Source organism: Lampetra fluviatilis, chromosome 39 (assembly GCF_964198595.1).
Source record: "Lampetra fluviatilis chromosome 39, kcLamFluv1.1, whole genome shotgun sequence".
Lineage (NCBI taxonomy): Eukaryota > Metazoa > Chordata > Hyperoartia > Petromyzontiformes > Petromyzontidae > Lampetra > Lampetra fluviatilis.
This window is the reverse complement of record NC_136313.1, coordinates 8270117-8289677: the sequence shown is the minus strand read 5'-3', so window position 1 is coordinate 8289677 and position 19561 is coordinate 8270117. Positions and strand designations below refer to the sequence as shown.

Here is a 19561-nt window from a genome sequence, read left to right as displayed (position 1 = left end):
GTAATCGACAATGTTTTAAAATTTGTAAAATTGCAAACACGTAATTATGTGCTCGCAATTATAATTAATGTGATAATAGGTTAGACCAGAGGACGCCAAAAGGCGTACAGCACAAAGACAATGCACTATCAGAGTAATGAGAGCTCGGGTGAGCATCTACATCATGGGACCTCCTTTGCCAGTACCAAAATATGATAATAGTGTTTCCCCTTTTTTCTGGCAACAAAACAGGTGTTAAGATATTAAAACACCAAACTGTAGCCTTTTACAAGGAATCATTTCTGCATTAACCACAACACTTGTGGTCAGAATGCAAACAAAAAACATACTCTGATAATACTATTGTGGTTAATGCAGACATGATTTCTTGCTTAAGGTTTCATTTTGGTGTTTTAACAACTTCTGAACCACGCGGCTCTGACTGACCCCCCCCACCCCCGCGCGCTCTCTGACCTCTCGTCGCGTCGTTATCGCTCCGTCTACGCAGGAGCTGGGCCTGTACGGGCTGCGCAACATCACGCGCGGCGCCGTGCGTCTGGAGAAGAACGAGGACCTGTGCTACGTGGCCAGCCTCGACTGGACGCTCATCCTCGACTCGGTGGAGAACAACTACATCCAGGGCAACAAGCCCGTGAGCGAGTGCTCCGACATCTGCCCCGACCTGCTCATTAACGACTGCAAGTGCCCCCGCACCAGCTTCAACGGCCAGATCTCCTTCCGCTGCTGGAACTCCCAGCACTGCCAGACAGGTACGCCACGCAGCGCGCCGTCACCTGCTCACAATGCCCGCCTGTCACTCACCCCCATAGCTCACCTGTAGCTCACCTGCAGTTCACTTATATTTTACATACAGCTCACCTGTAGCTCACATGTAGCCCACCTGGAGCTCACATGTAGCCCAGGGCTTAATATGTTACTGTATATTATCCGGCTTGCTGGTCGACTGGAGTAAGTGGCATCGAACGAGTAGCCACATCCATAGCTAGAGGCATACGGGCCTGTAGTGTTCTGGATAGCAAAACACTTTCTGGGTCACTGACCCAGGACAGACCTGACTCAAGTTTAAGCCCTGCCAAGTAGATCACCTCGAGTTCTGAAGCTCACCTGTAAGTCACCTGTACGTCACACGTGGGCGCCGCTGTGAGCCGAGCGATTAACAAATGAATGAGCACTCGTCATCCGCATGCGACAACGCAGAGCGCTGGGCTGTGTGGAAGACCTTCATCGTGGGTGACGACGATGAGTTCGCCGTTTCCGTGAGCGAAATTCCGTGCTGGGTCGTGCGAGGCGGGGGTGCGATTGCGAGTTCTGGCGGTGGCTGCGTCGCGAGCAGAGGCCCGTGCGCTGTTTGTGGCCGCTACGTTTGCGCGTCCGGCTTGGCCTGGCAAGGCTGCACGGACGTCGCGTGATTGAAGCCGCGAGCGCGCGCGTGCTCACTCGTGTTTATACGTAGCAAATAATTTATTTGCGCGTTTGTTTTTTTAAAGAAGTATTTTATGATGTGTAGGTAAAACAATGGGCTAGATTGGTTCCTAAAAAGCACATGAGGGAGAAAGTGTGGGGATTAATGAGGGCTTGGCAGTGGCTATTTCAGAATTGTTTTGGAGTTTGGTGCGCGCTTGGTGAAACGCATCCACGGAGTTGGCTCTGGCTCAAGTGCGGTTAGCCCAGAAAAATACTTTCAAGTTTAAAGTTGATTTTGTTTATCCAGGTGAGATTTCAACAAAGTAGGGACGACCTCATTGGCTAGGCTGGCCTGGGTCACCAAAATGACAGAAGCTAAACAAACAAAATAAGGTACAGCAATGAAACGAATAGAAAGCAGGACGAAAACAACCATGTCACTCGAGATAATCTCAAATATTGTACAAACACAAATCAGTGTTCAATAATTAATTTCCTGTAGCACAGCTCGGCTGGAGCAGATTATATTCCGACTGACCAGATTACAATTAAAACGTGTATATACTGAAGCATGAAACAGATACGGGGTGATTATTTTACTAATATGTAAACAGCCAAGCATATATTCGAGTCAAACCCAATTGTAACTGAAGTTATTGCAAAGAATTGACAATTTAGTATCAAATTGTGAATCCACGCGGGGCATCGCCAAAAACCGGCACCTCCTTGCTGAGCGCCATGGTCACCGTTCCATTTCCGCCAAAACTCACGGAACGGTAGCCGCAGCTGACTCCCATTTGCCGTGTTGTCACAACACTCCACGTTGGCAGTGGCTCGTAAGAATAAAAAAATGTACGTGGGTCGGGTGCAGGGGCAGAGGGGCAGTGGAGGGATCGGTTGAATCGGAGCAGAGGGTTTGGCTAATCTCGGCGCGGTGGGCGACGCTGGCGGTGGCGGTGGATGCGGGTGACTCCTAACGCTATCTAGCGTGCCGCACTGTGGCGGGCGGATGCCGGATTAGACGGCGCTCGCAGCTGTGACCTTAAACAATGGTCCTCGGCGGGAAAGCTAGTTTTGTACGGCCGCTTCCTCCAGGGCAGCGCCGTGCCCCGCTCCACTGGGCTCTGGTGGAAGCGCCGTTAAGCTCTTTCTGTGCCCTGTTGGCATGAGCCGGGTGCGGCGTCGTGGCGAGAACGCGGGGTGCCGCGTCGTCTCTTGTTCGGATGTGGGGCGCACAACGAGGAGGCGTAAGTGACCGCGAGAATGGAACCCCCCCCCTTCCCCAACCTCCCTTTTCTCGCGTACCCAAAACTGTCGCGGGTCCGCTGAGCTCTCAAAGCAGGTGAATGGAAACTGCCGGCTTGCCGTCCCTTCCGGGGGCCAGTCCGCTCCGCCACGTGGCGGGGGGCGGGTCCCGCCGGCGCCGAAATTGGCTTCGAGCCACCGATCCTCTCGGGGATTCTGCCTCGTGTGGCTGGCGACAGCGACGAAGCCCGGCTTCCTGCCGCCTCGTTTCCACGTGTTTTCATAAGCGCTTTTTATCGGCATCGTCGATAAACGTGGAAAGGTCTTCCTTTAAACGCGCTCGCAAAACAATCCCGCATCCTCCCCAGGGCCCTTGGTGGAATTTGAGCTGCGCAGGGAACATCGGATGGGCTGCGAACGTTTCCCAGCGCAAGCACGCCGGTTGAACTTCGAGTGACGCGGAGTTTAACGTTTGCGCGTCCGTCCCGTCCCCGCGTAACGCACGTCGCTCTCGTGGGAACCCGGGTTATCGTGCATCCTGTACGGAATGCATCTTTCTCCTTGGTGCTTTTCATGACCCCCGCCCACCTGCTGCTGTGTTGTGTACTCGAAGTCGTCACGCGCACATGCGCGTTCCGATCGTGACGATCGGCGGTTGTAAATATCTCCCGAGACGATTATATCCGAGGTCTCACCTGGTGAAGCGAAATCATTTTGAAAGTGCCTCCGCTTCCATCGTGCAAGTCACAATGAAGCACATCAAAACAATCGACGCGGTCACATTGACACTCCGTCCTCTCTCGACGGGTCAGCGTCTCTTGAGCCGGACAGCGTGTGACAAGCAACTGGCGTGGTTGATGCACGTACACCACTATTGCGCCCTCCAGTCACCTCCTTAACTGGTCGCGCGGAATGTTTCACTTTTTGTGTTTGAGCGGTGACATTGGTGCGCAGAAGAGATCATGTCCGACCGCAGCAAAGTCCACTTAAATATACAGTGCTTCAGAGTAATAAAGGTAGTCCCCCCAAGTCCTTAATCGACCAAGGAAAGTGTCACGAACACAGAGGCTGAGCAGTCTAGGTTTGATAATAATTTAATAATAATTTCAACTTGTGATGCTCATCTGCCCAGTAGTCGATCGCTCTCAATGAGAGAGGTTGTATGATTCGTATATGTTGTATGTTATTGGTTCATGTGACCCTGCCAGCCACTAGTGGCCGCTATTATTACCACAAACCAACAAAAATGTATTCCTTAATCATTTCACGATTTGGAATCGGAGCAATCCATCGGATCGCCGTTGGCACGGCTGGGTGGGGGTGGATAATTTTACACCCCTACTCCGCGGTAATGTTTACCTCTCCTCTTTCACTATTTAAATCATCAGTTCAGAATTTGTTCCGAGTGTATTTTACGTGCGTGTGTGTGTGCGTGCGTCGCTCTGTTTGGCGTGAACCGCGTGCGGTGCAGAGTTTCCGAATCGGCGCAGCTAGGCTCGACGCGGGGCCGCTGGCGGTGCATCGCGCCCCCGCTGCTTGGCTTGCCCTTCGGCTACGGCTGCTCGCAGTGCTTGTATCGGATATCTGCCTTGTGTGCGCCCAAGCTGATAACAAGCCGGAGAAATCCTTACGATGAGGGCTTTGTTTCTGACAGACACGTCTCGGACACGTGGAAAGGTGGCGCGGGTTAGGAGCGTGCCAGGAATTCCGTGGAGTTATTTTACTCGCGAATCGGCGATTGTGTGATTACATCTCCCAGCCCCCCTCCCCCCCACACATGACGGTGCGTAACGCCGCGTGCCATTCTTGCGAAGCGTCATTTTTTTCTTCCTGTGGGTATGCGTGTTAACAAAATATATGTTTAAAAAATATGCATTAAACAAACCCGCACAGCAGACACCACAAAGTTGAGTCTATTAACCGAGGCCGCCGACCCTGCCTGGGATTTGACGTGACGCTATGAGGAGGTGGCAGCGGCGGCGGCGGCCACCCCCGCTGCGCAACATCGGCCGCACCCCAAGCCCGGCGAGTCGACGGGGCTCGGCCCACTCGTCGATGACCGCACACGAGGAACTAGTCGCACCCCGTGCAACGATACGTCGTGTGGGCGCACGCCACCATCTCACTGGGGGGGTGGAGGGCAGGGTGCGGTGGGGGGGGGTGGTACCCATCATATTTGTTTTGACTCGGTAGAAAAACGGGATCTTCCGGCGCTGGAAATAATATCGGCGAGCGAGGTCGAGCCGCCCCCGACGGCGTGAAAGGAAAAACTCGTGAGATTAAACACTGGCAGAGTGGCCGTCCCACGTTCCTGCGGTGCATCTCGACCCCGTTCACATCCTGAAAATCTTGGTGGGGGGGTGTCTTTTGCTTGGCGGCGCGTACTCGCGAAGCCGGTTTAATTCCCCGAAATTAATTGTTATGTTGAAAACGTGGGCGGGAAGGTGAGAACGCCGACATGTCCTGACAGCAGCTTGCAAGGCAAATGGAGAACGCGACGGTGCCATCCGTGGCTTGTATACCCGTGCTGTTGCTCAGAGTTATTCTAAAATCAACTACGTCCTGAGCTAGATTTCGAAGTTACCATTCTTGTTCTCTTTTCCTACAATTTATCATGAAAAGCAACATACCAATGTGCCCAAACAGTGACATTCTTAATCGTCACTTGCCTTTTTTGCCCGTCCAAGGACGGGTGTATGGCAGTAAATTTGAAACTTGCAACCGAAAAACGGACCACGACGTGATATTAATTGCATCAATTCGTGTGCAATTTGTAAGGCCGCGGTGACACAGACTTATTTCATTTAAAGGTTATAATCCCTTGTTCATCATGACGTCCTTTTTACTTCTATGTCTCAACAGCGTTACGGAGATCGCGTGACGTGAGGGTTCTGCTTTTGTAGTGAGGGTTGTAAGTTGACACTGAGGTCACCCGCTATTGGACGACGTCGCATGTTCATGACTATTAATGAGGGGGACTGTTCGATGTGGAGTGACGTCACCTGCTCATGATTATTAATGAGGGGGGGTGGTGCTCCATGTGGAGTGACGTCACCTGCTCATGATTATTAATGAGGGGGGGTGGTGCTCCATGTGGAGTGACGTCACCCGCTCATGATTTTTAGTGAGGGTGGGGGTCCATGTGGAGGACGTCACCTCTTCATGATTATTAATTAGGGGGGCTGGCCGATGTGGAGTGGGACACACAGACATTCTTGGCTCATTATAGTAGTAAATTGCATACTTCATGCTACGACACGTGGCTCAGAAACGTTGACAGAGAAAATGAAACAAAAGCTGAGAGGCACAAAGCGATGGATTAGAGAACACAGGCAAGTCAGAGACATTATTTTGCCTCTCAAGACAAGCCGGTTGGCTTGGGCAGGACACGTCACTTGAAGGGATTATTGCCATTCGTCGAGACTAATGACGGCATGACAGCCAAAGGTACGAATGCGCCTGTGCGGAGATGGAGCAATAAAATCGGAGAGGTGGTTGCGAAGGGGGAATGTGCAGGAAGCGATGGCTTGGGGAGGCTTTCATACAGCAGTGGATAGATTAATTGAGAACTCGCGTCTAAATTGAAAATTTATTTTTATGTTTAGTTTGTCCTCCCACACCTCCGATTAGCACGGTTGGCTACGTACGGTGCGAAATAATTTCAGCATACATCAAGTCTGATGATGGTGATGACTTGTTCTGCTTTCTGGCCACCGCACCTTCTAAATGGCACAGCCTCCCTTGACAGCCACACACAATGTTTTTGCATGGGGCCTTGGTTACAAGATACAAGTATCAGTCCAGCGCGATTCATGAATTCTCGCGATCCGCAGGTTGGCAATTCGATCAAAGGACACATTAATTTTTGCGTCTTTTTTTTCTTGAATCGTTTGTGTTGCTTCTCATTTGTTCCGACTGTGGCTAGTTGGGGCATCGAGTACAGTTGAGACCGTAGGAACGAGACAGAACGTACAAGATAGAAAATACAAACTAGGCAACCCCAGTATATGCGAGAAAGTACAAACAAGACATTACATGAATCTTGAATCGAATATTCACCATCCATTAAATCGGTGCGGGCGGTGCCTGTAGTCTAGAATAGGTCACCTAGTCTCTGATCTGTCAATATGGCTACTGATGGGTCGGCCTGTCCTCTGGCGGCTCTGCTTGTCTCATGGGTCGGGTTGACTGGGTCGGCATGTCTGACGTATCGGCTTGACGCCGAGGTCTGTTTGTTGGGGGTGTGATGCCACGACCCGCGGGATGGAGGCGGGTGGCGTGCGCCACTGTTGCATTTTCTTCTGTCTGGTTTTTAATGCGGCGTCGATTGCCCAATTGGTGATCATTTAGTGACGTGAAGTCGAACAAAACCCCACTCAGATTGCCGTGTGAGAATGACGGTGGTCGTAATGGCCTGCAGGGTGGGAGTATCCCGAGTAATAACACGGTACAAACAAGATGCAGCTTATAAGAGCGATTCTTTAAAAATATTAAATATATCGTATCAGCTTGGGCACAACGGTTGTGTCGTAGAATATGTCGGAGACCTGGTCCCCATCATCAGAATGTGGAATTTCCATTGCCGATGAAAAACGATGACTGCCATGTGCTCATTTGAGCAAGGAGGAGCCTATTTTAACTTCCGACTCTGCGTGTTTGTTGGTCTAAATAATGCGCACTAAAGGGCCTGGGTTGTAAGAGCGGTCATAGCAAGCCACATCGCGGGGATGCCCTCGTCCAGCCGTTGCTTGACCAACGCACACACACTTGTGCCTAAAGAGTTAAAAATAACGGACGCGGCGCGAAAGGGGCGGCCGTGCGTCGCTGGGAGAGAGGCGACGCAGTCCGCCTGCTGAAGCGTGAGGAATGCGTGGGGCTGGTGCTTGGCAGGCAGAGAGGGAGGTTGGTGAGTGGGTGGGTGGATTTGGGTGGGTGGGGAGGTGGGGGTGGGTGGCCCTGACAGTGGCGCTCACACACACACGTGTGTTCCCATTGAGACCGTGTCCATAAGAGCCTCTATTTTAACAGCGTTATGTAATTGTAAAGCTCCAACACGTCCCCCCTTGTTAGATCTTTATTTAAGTTGGGGTGTAAGCGATGCGGTATTTTTATAATTTTTTTGGCAGTTTGTCAGTGTTTGTTTTATTTATACTGTTTGTTTTTAAGCGCCGTTCTCTGGCTCGTTATTCAGCGCCCGTCGTGTGTTAGCAACGGCAACTATGCCGTTTTAGAGAATAAGTTGCTGTAAAGCGTTCAAGCACGCTAACCTACACTGACCGGCATGGTGAAGTATGGTGAAATGGATCTGCAAGACCGACACGTGGTGGGGAGGCCTTCATCCAGCAGTGGAATGACCCAGGGCTGTGAATTTAGAGTGTGGAAGGAACCCATACGTCCGAGATAAACTTGCACCAAGGAGATTGAACCATGAATTCAGTTTGCGCGCAGTTGCCAAGCGGATTGCTACATCGCAGGATCGTGAGAGATGGCGACAGTATAAGGAGGCATTCATCCAGCAGTAGATTGACTGTGACTGATGCTGACGTGTATACGGCATGAGGTTATTCACTGCAGCGTAGGGAGAGAGGTTGGGTAAGAGCGGTTGTTATAGGAAAGCATGATCGTTCTTCTGGGTTCGTGACCTCACCAACAAAACAAGTTAATAAACCCGGTCCAGGTACACGTATTGCACCTGGATTGGGTCTTTGCACGAAAACACATTTTTATCTCTCAAATAATAAACTGCGCGCCCGTGTTTTCGACGCTCCATAATGCTTTGCCACCAGTAATGTTGTTAACTTCCTCCTCGCCGCCCCCGCGCATGACGGCCTCGGCTTAACACGCGGATGCGAGTTAAATCGTCTTTGTCTTGGGAGGGATTCCTCCTCCTTGACTGGAGGTGAGCGGCGCAGCGCGAGGTCACGGCGGGTCACGGAGGGTCACGGAGGGTCACGCGGTCGCGTTTTTAATTCAAGCAAAGCCCCCTAACTCATGTGGCCATGGAGCGGGGAACGGTCGTCCCTCAAGGGTCGGGTGGCGGAGGAATGGAGTCAAACGTGATTTCTAGGATTGCCGCACATTTTTATATAAACTTCGGAGAAGTTTATATTATATTACCGTTGAGGTGCTTGCTTAGGAAAACCTTCGGGCGGTGGCAGTGGCACGCTGCCTTTACGTTGAGCGCCGCGATGCTTGCACCTGTCTGCGCCTTTTGTTAACGAGCGCCCGCCCGATGACGCACACCCGCGGGCAGCCTGCCGCTGAGGCTCGACTTGCCACGTGGTGCGAGCCCGCCGCCACCTACCCGCTGCCTTGGCAGCCGCCCCGCCTGGATCATGTGAAACGTGTCCCTTGCAAGCGGCTGGCATGGCAGCCAAGAGGCTGTGACACTCTTTAAAATACGGTCACATTCCCCAACCTACCCCCGCACATCCACGTGGAGCCTTCCACCTGTGTTGCGCCGCACCAGCCTTTATTTAGGCATGTGACGGCCCCGGGACGTACCACTCTCGCGGCGTGGGCATCACGGGGTTGGATGCCCTCCCCTTGTCACTGCCACCACCACCTTGGACCCGGCGCCAACGCCGCATCCAACGGTGACTCATACGTAAGACGAAGGCTGCTGATGCTGGCCGGCGTGCCGGGTTACCTAACGGGAAGCACAGTGCCCTTTCACGGCAGCGTGGTGCCATCTCCGAGCCAGGGGGTTATCGCCGGGCGAAGGGTGGGGCCCTTGCGCAGCTTCCACGTACGACGCGACGAGCAGCAGCAGCAGCAGCGTTTCACCCCCTTGGTCAGAGAGCTCCTTTGTGTTAAGTACACGCGTGTACAGCAAGTACGCCTGCGTACAGCAAGTAGGCGTGCGTACAGCAAGTACACACGTTTACAGGTGCACGTTCCAAACACCGGCCGAGTTTGGCCGAACGTGTTTAGTGACCACCGTGGTGGGAATATATGACGAAAAGCGGAGCTCGCTTGAATTGGGGCGAGCGCTGGGATGTCATCGCCACAATGTTTTGAGTGTTGCTTGTTTTAATTTTTATTTTATACCCATTGCAGGGGGCTTTCTGGCCAAAACTACAGATGTGGGCAATGGCTATCTCTAAGCGATTGGAATCGTGGTTTGTTAGTTTCGGTGAAAATATTTTGTGAAAACACACGGACTAACAGAAGAACGCACTGATTATTTCCAAGGCCCAGATATGAGCAGGCCTCTGTGCTGCCGTAAACACTGTCAGGTGCCGCCCCAGTGCGCGTGCGTAGTCATCTCATGACGTCGTCTCTCATTCTCTCGGTCTCGTGGGAGCTGCATGGGATGGTAGGAAGGCTTCAAGCCTTTAGGTGACGCTAAATATAGGATGGCAAAAATGTGTTTTTGTCATAAATGGACCGCAGAGATTCGTGCAATCCCTGTTTGGCCAGAGACAAACCTGTTGTTCATCAGATTCCACCGATTCTGGAATCAAACTGGTTTCACCGTTTCCGGTGAAACCAGTTGCAGCAAGTTACGTGAAGGGGAGGGGGGGAAACATGTTTTGAAGTGAAGAGCAAGATAATGAAAGCGTGTGGCATTGAGTAACGTGCGTGAGCGCACCGCGCGCCCGCGTGAGTGCGCGGAATGTGTTGTGACCCCTTCTACCTTCGCGTGATGTTTCACGACATGAACTTTACATTACAATCAAGATACACCGTCGTCATCGTCGTCAGCCGTGAGCGGTCCGCTGCTGGATGAAGCCCTCCACGGACAATCTCCGTCTCTCGCAGTCTCGCGATGCAACAATCCAACTGGCACCTGAACACGAGATAATTTTACTGCTCCAGCTCCGCAGCGGGTGTCCTTCAAGGCACGTTCCCTCCTTTGGCTGCCACTCCATCGTTAGTCTCGACCGCCGACCTTCTAACATCGTTTCCTGCCCCAAGCAGGACGCAACGTGGGCCTCGTGTTTGCCACATGGCCGTGTGAATTTCAGTATCGGGTTGGTTCTGGCTCACGTGCTTGTGTAGGTTCTCCCGCCTCTATCTCAGAATTCTCGGCACCGAGGTCGGCGGAGCGGCGATTCTTTTCCGCCCCGGTTGGAGGAGGCGTCCTTCGTTTTAGCCGCGCGTGTTCGCTGTTGTTTTTGTTTCGCAATCTTTTGGAAAACACGAACGGCGCCAGCAAAACAATCCGCGCGGACGCCCACGAGTCCCGGCGGCTTCGCGCACGGCCGATCGGCTTGCGCGCGAGGATGAATGTCAAAAAGGGATTTAGGATTTGTTTTAGGGGGGGGGGGGCGGGGCAGCCGTGATCTTATTTATGGACAGGTATTACGTTTGCCGGACCATCGGAAAGGGCAGTAATCCAGTTGTGACCCCTTTGCGCCTCACTCTAGAGTGACACGGCTTATTGGCCTCAACAGCGGCTCTCCCTACCTTTTCCATCTTAGCGTAATTTTAAATCCCTTGTTGTTGACGAGGAAAACTGACGCGCGGTACCAGTGGTTTAGGTTTTACAGCGCCGGACGACCTGCGCACGTGCGTGCCGCTAATTGGCTAGCTTTGGGTTTCCATGGTAACCGGGCCGATGAAGCGGACGCTCTAAGATTCTGCTCAACAGAGCCGAGCGGCAATGCATGCAGGGACAAATCCTCTTTCTGGTGAATTGCAGTTTTCAGCCGTCATGCGGAAAGAATAATCATCCATACATTACAAGGTTATTACCGTTGATAATTGTTTTTTACCCTTTTATCTGGCAAGAAAACTGACACCTTTATTTTACAAGGAGTCATGTTTGCATTGACCACAATACCTGCGGTCGGGGCATTTACCCCGAGCTCTCATACTCTGATGGTGCATTGTCTTTGAGTTGTGCACCTTTTGGCGTCATCTGGTCCAACACCATGTGAGACTAGGCTCTAAGAAAAGCTGTCTCGGGTGTGGACCAATCAATTTCAAGGACAGTGCATACATTATCAGAGTTGTGTTTTTTGTTTCCATTCCGACCGCAGGTATTGTGGTCAATGCAAACATGACTCCTTGTAAAAAAAGGTGTCAGTTTTGTTGTCAGATAAAAGGGTAAAAAACAATTATCATATATTGCTACTGGCAAAGGAGGTTCCAATGGTGTTATTACCGTTATTGATATTTGCCAACATCAATTTCATCAGGGCTTGGGAGCTAAGCAGAATTATTCTGCTTGGTTAGTACTTGGATGGATGATTGTTATGATTACTAGTGTTACTTGAAATGTGTTGTTTGCACAGGAAAACTACTTTACCAAAGGCGTTTCTATTCCTTGTTTTGCAATATTTCTTCGAATCTTATTCCTCACTCTAGATGCACTATTTTGCAATATGCTTCTCTAATCTTAATGTTCACTTTAGTTAAATATTTAAATCATAATTAAGTAATATATTGTAACAAAAAATAATTTGACTTTTTTCATTTCTTTATTTATTGTATTTATAATTCTCATGCGACTTTCTGCAAACGTGTTTTAAATTTTGTTCTGTTGATGAAACCCGATTCAAGAGCTCACAGGGCAATTCTAAATCAACTGTTCAAACTTTTCAAACCACCAGGGCCTGCCAGGTGTTGGTGGCATGAGGCTGGGAGGTGTGGCCGGGCCACAGAAGTGTTGAGTGTTACCCCCTTGTATGTACGAGTTTTATTCGGGTACCTCATTTGCTTCGCACATGAAGTCAAACACTCTCTCGTGAGCAGAACTCGCCAACAAACATCCCAATGCAGTTCCATTCCAAAAGAAGACACCGAAGACTTGGTGAGGCTTTCCGACGTAAATCATTCACGTTATAACACCTACCTGTGCTGGAATGTAATTTCTTGAGCACCAAAAGCCCCCCCCCGTGTATCAGCAGCCGGGCTCTTAACACGGGCCAAGAGCATAAACCCATTTTGCCCAGGATGTGACGCAGTTTGCATCTCGACGAGCGTGCGGCTCCGCACGGGAGCCGCGTTAGGCGCCGTGTACCAGGTGGCAGAGCTATCGATGTTGGAAAATTACCCATGGGCAGGCGCGTGGTCCATGCCAACCTGGTCACAACAAGACACACAACCACACGCACACGCACGCGCGCCCACCTGTCGGTTCCAGAACTCGCACGCGGAACAAAGGACATCTGAGCCACAGCGTGTTGACTGATCGTTTGTGTTGTAATAACACGTCCGTTCCCAATATTCAAAACAATCGTAGGAAAGAGGGGAAAAAAGTATATGAATCCAAAGCAACACAATGCAGGAACCAAGCGGCGCTGGAGAGCGTTTATCGTTTCCCACGACGTGCGCACTCGGAAACACAATTTGATTCACGAAAGCTGTCGCCCCAAACGCAAGCTTCCTTCCCGCTCCCACCGCGCCCCCCCTCGCCTCAAAAATAAAAACCTTCACGGGAGGATTTCCGCTGTTGGGCTCTACGAGAGTTCGCGGAGCTAAAAGCAGAGGAGCCTTGCCCTGTGTTTGTTTTGAAAAGGTAAACTTTGCCGGAGTGTGTGGCCAAAACCGGTCCAATTTCTTTGTTATCCGGCTTCTCTTTGTCTAAATGCGTCCACGCTATATCAGTTGGGCGGCACAAAGTGGGGCTTCCCATCTTTTCCCGGGCAGCTGACGCACTTCACCCGGGACATTGTTATCGACACGCTTCCGCTAGAAGGCAACTGTTGCGATGCACTGAGTGATCCGTTTTGATGTTGCGAAGGCACGGTGCCCGCCGAGACTCTCCGAGGGCCCGCGCTGTCCAAGCCTTTTAGAGTTTTCCGCCGAGCGTTGGCACGGGCGGACGTTGCCGGACCGTTCCCAGGGTTTCCTTCCCTGAGCCGAGGCCACCGCGGGCGTTCCGGCCAAACGAGCGGAGCGCGGCGCGGTTCTGAAGTCGCTGCCGTTGGCCGGTTTCACCGCGGAGCCGGCTCTGGCCGCACCGGTGCCAAGCCGGCGCGCGTGTAACTTGGCCGCGATGTGACTGCGAATCTTGCTCGGCTGAAACCGTTCCGGCGCTCCAGCTAGCGGCTGCCTGGTGGCAACGGGGGAACTTCAGCGCTGTCAGTTGAAGCCTGTTTGGTAATTAAGGGACGTATAAAAATTTAAATCTGAACCATTTGATGTCGGTCAGGGTGCCCAGTTGTATCGTACCGCCTCCGACTCTTGTTCCCTCAGTTTCTTGGCTATGAAGGAGAGCCACTGCCCGAAATGTTGATTTTTTTTTGTTCCTCTTCAGAGCAGGACTCTTGACATGATTAAACATTTTCATATTAGTGGCTGTTCATGGCCATGTCGAGAGAGCTCCCGAAATTTGCAACTCGGTAACTAGAGGAAGAGCGGTTGCGAGCAGCGCGTCCGGACATGGCGACGCCGTGGGATGTCTCTCAATGGGCGGTTGGAGGGGGGAACTGGCTCCGGTCCCCAGCTACGCGGCGGCCGTCTGTCTGTCTGGTGGCCGGTGATGAACAATCTGTCTAATGAACAATCTGGCTCCGGCAGTCTCCTGAGCTGGGCCAAGCCCCGCGCGGGAACTCCATCACTTGCGTGCTCCGCTCGCACGGTAGCGACGCTGTCAGGGGTGGCAACGGGGGGGGGGGGGGGGGAGTTTCCGCGACCTCCCAGCGCGTCTCGTAAGTGCTGGCCTAAGTAACCCGACCTGAAGCATTGGGCCCTCGGGCCCCGGGGCCGCAGACACGCCTGTCTAGCGAGGGATGTCGATGGCCGTCAATAATTGTGGTTATTTATAATGCGGGGGGACGCACTCGCTGAGCGTGCGCCTGGATTCCTCCCAGCGCCTCCCGCCCGCCACTCTTGTCTCGTCAGTTTCTATTCTTCCCTTCGTGGCGGTCGTCTTCTTGCCGTGTTTATCCTTCGTTGTTTCTGTATTTTCTGCAGTGCTGGTGGTTTACGCTCTTGCGGTCACGCAAGAGTTGCGCGTAACTCTGCGGAAACGAACGTTGCGTAAGAGCGCATCCTGGCACATGAGGAATATTCAATGCAAATTTCATACCTCTTGGTCGAACCCTTCCCTGAGCTCTCGGGGCGACCTCGTGAGAGTTAGAGGGAGCACAGCGTATCACTTTGTTCTGGAACACGTGGGAGGATGTGAGTCTGCCCCACACATTATTTTGGGGGGGTAGGGGTGTGGGGACCCCTAATTTTTCTGTCGCTAAAATATGTTTTGGAAAAGAGTCACGTTCTCAAAGCTCATTAATGGAGCACGATGCAGCACTGTCGTTGGCTGTGTCTCCACTCTGCACACAAACGGCACGTGTCCAGAGCCTGCCCCAGTTTAGTGCCGTGCTTTACAGTAACTACAGAAGTATTGAATGCATGGTGAATTCTAGAATAGACTCGTCGTTTTCATTGGCATTTTCTTTACCTTTCTTAAATATTCGTTTACATTTTTATTTATTTTAAAACAAACCCAATATAACCATCATTACAAGCTGTAAATGGCCTCAATTTGGTCTGTATGCAAATAACAGAGCCTTGTTATAACACCAGGGCACTCCACCCCCGGCATTAACCTGCTGCGCTTATACGTCGGTATCGGCGTCCACGGGAGTTCTTAAATAATCACTGCGTACGCAACCCCCCACGTATCTGTGCGCATGCAGAGCCTTCTAGACAACGTCGTCCCGTATTTAGACTGCGGGAAACAAAGTGTCAATGCGCGTGCATAGGGCTCGGAGAGAGCGGGGCGAGCGGCGGTTGCAGATCTCATGTCGGGGTTGCAGCCCGCATCACGGCACTGGTGGCAGTGACCCGCGTTGGCACCCGGCTGGGGTAACGCAGTCACGCGGTCACGCGGTCAGTGACGCGCGCTATAAATACGCGGTGGTTCATGCGCCCTGGCGAGGGAGCTGACCTAGTCGGTCCGGCCGACTTCTCCCTGTAAGTGTCTTCTGCATTCGGTGGTGACCCTTCCGGTTTTGATGGAAACATTCTTTGGTGAATTCGTTTTTTTGTGGTTTTAGCAACTTTTAAAGAAGAGTTTGCCAGCCGCTTTTCAGGACTGCCTATCCCAGTGAAATGCAAACTAAATTGTGGCACGCAACACATGCCTGATGATCGGTAAACATGCCCCTCGCGACACACAGAGGGTGCCCATTTATATAAAAGTTGAGGGTGTCGTGTGTGTCTTTGTGCTTCCCAGCCATAAAAAAGCCATACTTGCAAATGAGACTTAGCTGTGTCTCTTGATCTTGTTAAACAAATACACTTGAACTAGATCAAAAGGGACCATCAGGAGAATGCAGCCTTAAACCACTTTGTTCATCTTGGAGCGGAAGAGATTGGTAGACGTGGAAAGGCGGACTGCGGTGGGCCACGAGGACTGGAATCTGGGGAACTCTAAACTAGAACTTGTGCTTCCTGGTAACTATGTATGTTGAACTTCTTTCACACCGAACGTAGCCAACCGTGATAATTGGAGGTGCGGGGGATGGACAATCAAATTGGGTTGTGACCGTGACAAATAAATTATTTAAGTCAGAATTTCCCCTACGCCACCACAAGGGAAAACAAGAATATTATCATCAGTGCAAAAAAATATGGCAAGATCGGTATCACCGTTATTAATGGGCCTTTTGTGTCAACTTGGTATCTGAGTCACTAAACTATCCCGAAAGCCTTTGTGGTTCACTGTGCGGGTGATCGCTGGTGTGTTTTTTTACGGGGGCGTAAACAAGATGCTATTCCAGCTTGTGTGTGTTATTGTATTTGGTTACAGAAGGCCTCGGCGTGTTGGTTTCAAAACGTTCTCTCCATGAGAAGCGTCGCCGGCACTTTTGGCTCGACACCAATGACATCTCTGCTGTAAAAACACCACGAGCGGCAGCGACGGCAATAACGAGCGGGCCCGCACGCTCGCCCCTAACGTGCCCGCAATGCGTCCCCAACATGCCACTCCCGCCTGCGCTGTTCTTGAGTGTGACGTCGGAAAATACGGATATAATCGGCATAGTAATGGTACGTGCAGTGGAGGAAGCGGGGCGGCAATGTTAGAAAGCAAACCTCTGCACGTATGTTGAACTTCTTTCGCACTGCATCTAGCCAACCATGCAAATCGTAGGTGTTGGGGAAGGACAACAAGCTATCCAGAGGATTTTTGGTAAAGCGTAAGGGGCCCATAGTTATGGGCCACGCGTGCTGCGACAGGGCCTCTGGCACTGTCGCGAACTCAACTCGGCCTCGGGGGCTGAGACTCGCATCCTGAGCTGACGGGGGCACCGTTGTGTAGCATGGCCGTGCGCTGCGCACTCGGCCTCGCATTCCGCACTCATTCTCGCCACTAAAATCTGTACCTTGCCATGCTCCGTCTACCTGCGTACCTCGCACTCTCGACCCGGCCGCGCGGTCTGTACCTAGCCCACGGCCTCTATGCCGTGGCTTGCCCTTGCGTACGTGGTTGGGATCGTTGTCTGTGAAACGAGGACAGCGGAGGCGGCTCTGTTTGTACTCGGCGAGGTTTCCCCTTCTTTATTTTTCTCTCTCCCTCCCCCCGGCACGGCCCTGGTCCAGGCGTGCGACATCCAGGTCCTGAATTCATCCCTTTGGAGATTAATCCCCAATCTCAAGGGCACGTCGGAAAATGGTTAAGATCACAAGGCGGCAAAGTGGGAGTGAGCGTCTTGTGTCTCGAATTCTTTTTATTTGCTCCTTTATTTACCTTTCACATCTGGTACCTCACGCGTTCATCACCGCACGCCTGCTTGGCAGTCATTGCGCCCCCGTCTCTCCTTGTAGCGTTTTTATTTGAATGAGTACCACGCAGGCAGCTCTGATGAATGCGGTTGCAGGGGCTATGGGGCCGGTTGGAGACTGCTCTCGTGGGAGCGAGTGATTTATCCGTCTCATATCTGCATCGTGGCGGTGTCTTCCTCCAACGGCGTTGAAAAGAGTCGGTTCCTCCGTTGCCAGTCCGTGGCTCTGCGATTCTCTGCGGGAGGGAGAGCGGAGCATTGCTCTGGACGCCGTCCCCTCCCTCCATCCTCGCCCCCCCCCTCCCTTGCTGCCTGGTGACTCGGACTCGGGGTTATTCGTGGCAACGACTGCACACAACATCACCGTGAATATGTGAGCTTGTAAAACAACAAGTTAAATATTGTTAAAGGGCCTGTCTTTGGGGTTATCCTTTGAAAGCAGCGGTGGGGGTTGCGGTATGGAGTTTGCTCACTTTGGCGTTGTGGCTGACAGACCGCTGGCACTCTTTCTGTGGAGCGTGGAAATTCAGCGGAGCCATTAAAGACATTCGCCCAGCTTCCCCCCCCCCACCTCCGAGTTGTACTTATTTATTTTATTAAGGAAGGGCCCTATTCGCAACATCTTGAAATTTCAGGATGACCCCCCCCCTCCCTCGTGCCATTTGCCTGTGGAATGGCACTTAAAGTATGGCTCGGAGAGTAAAGAAAACGGTGGCTTACACAGAATGCATTAATGCATCAATTTGTTAATTCAAAATGATTCTTACACCGACGATATGTCCACCAAAGCAAGTGTGCTAGAATTGCTTAATTTTAGTTCCTGACAATTATATGACAATTGTACATTGCGTCTGAGTAAGCAGATAGATGGAAGAACACAAATTAAGAAAAACACATGATGCAAATGGTAAAGGAAAAAACGAGGCAAAAAGAATGGATTTTCAAAATCAAATCCTGACAGTGAGTCGTGACAATAGAATTGCTCCCTAACCTTCATTCCTACCTTTTAAAAGGTTAAATCTATTTTCAATAGATAACCCACTTCGCTGGGGTATGCCCGGCATAAATGTGCAGTGGCATATTTGTGCTTAATATTCTGCAAATATCCGCATGGCATTTTACAAGCTAATGCGTCATTGGACGGGGTCATGGGAAGAAAGTCAACAATAAACAGACAGAAAGTCCCCGTCCGTTTGTTTGTGGAGACGGACGCTTGTTGTTTATTCGTGTGGCTCCGTAGTGATTGCCGGCAGAGAGTGTAAACACTTATTGGAGTGAGGGTGGGCCTTGTGACAGTGGCGTAGTAGCGGTGACAATTTATACCGTCTCCCCACCGCCCGCGTAATGCGGCGGTGGCGGTGAGGGCTGTGGGGGGGGACCTTGCATGCAGCTGCCAAGGCCTAAACTCTGTCTATGAAAATAAAGATATGGTGGAGATTATGGATGGGGCGGGCGGGCGAGCCGTCCGGCGCCTTGCTTTTCAATAATATTCTGGTGGCTTCTCCTTGAAAAGATTGGCAAAATAAATCAACGAAAAACACGAGCCACACGGGTTGTAAGTTTTTGGTCTAGTCGCATAAAAAGCAAAGGCAGACTCTAACCAGCGGCGCTGGATTTTCATTGCGTATGCAGCCCTTGCGAGATTTTTTTTTTACAAACCACGGGAGTGTTTATGTTATTGAGATGTTTTAACTTGAAGCATGGGAAGATAACAAAAGGGAAAATTGCGATGAGATTGTTTGCATGCCAGTGTGTGCCCGCTGCGCCAGCAATGTCGAGAGGAACAGTGCGGCTAACGAGACGTAATTGCTAACGGATGTGGTTCCGAGCGCGATGTGTCTGCCCATTGTGTCGCCATGAAGGTGGCGATTGCAGTCACTGTGGAAATCCTCGGAAGGGACAGCTAAATTTGCCTCGCCGTGCAGGGACCGTGGAGGTGGTGTGAGAAGTCGAGGTCACGCTGTTCCTGAGAGTTTGGCTTTTATTATGTCAGACACGGTCGCTTCACCACGCTTCAATCTTGACCTTTAGCTGCTGCTTAGCACATGCTGCTGATGATGTTGATGATGGTGCCGTATGGAGGAATAGAACATCTTTTTACGCAATGAAGTTAATTTTTGGTCTTGAGTCAAGAGCTTGAGAAGGTGGTGCGGAGTGAATTTCAACAGTGGACAGTTGTGTTCACCCAGATTATCTATTATTAGAAACTGTTCAGATCACACGCTCTGTGG

The 19561-nt window shown here is 51.4% G+C and overlaps 1 protein-coding gene across 4 annotated transcripts in view; it reads left to right on the top strand.

Annotated features, from left to right (window-relative positions):
- The window catches only part of LOC144945955 (insulin-like growth factor 1 receptor), a 120133-nt gene that overhangs the window by 15817 nt on the left and 84755 nt on the right, over positions 1 to 19561 (top strand). For all 4 annotated transcript variants that reach the window (XM_078874628.1, XM_078874627.1, XM_078874626.1 and 1 more), the window contains exon 3: positions 488 to 749. In XM_078874628.1, coding sequence (XP_078730754.1) covers positions 488 to 749 — 262 coding nt within the window. The remainder of the gene's footprint in view (positions 1 to 487; positions 750 to 19561) is intronic.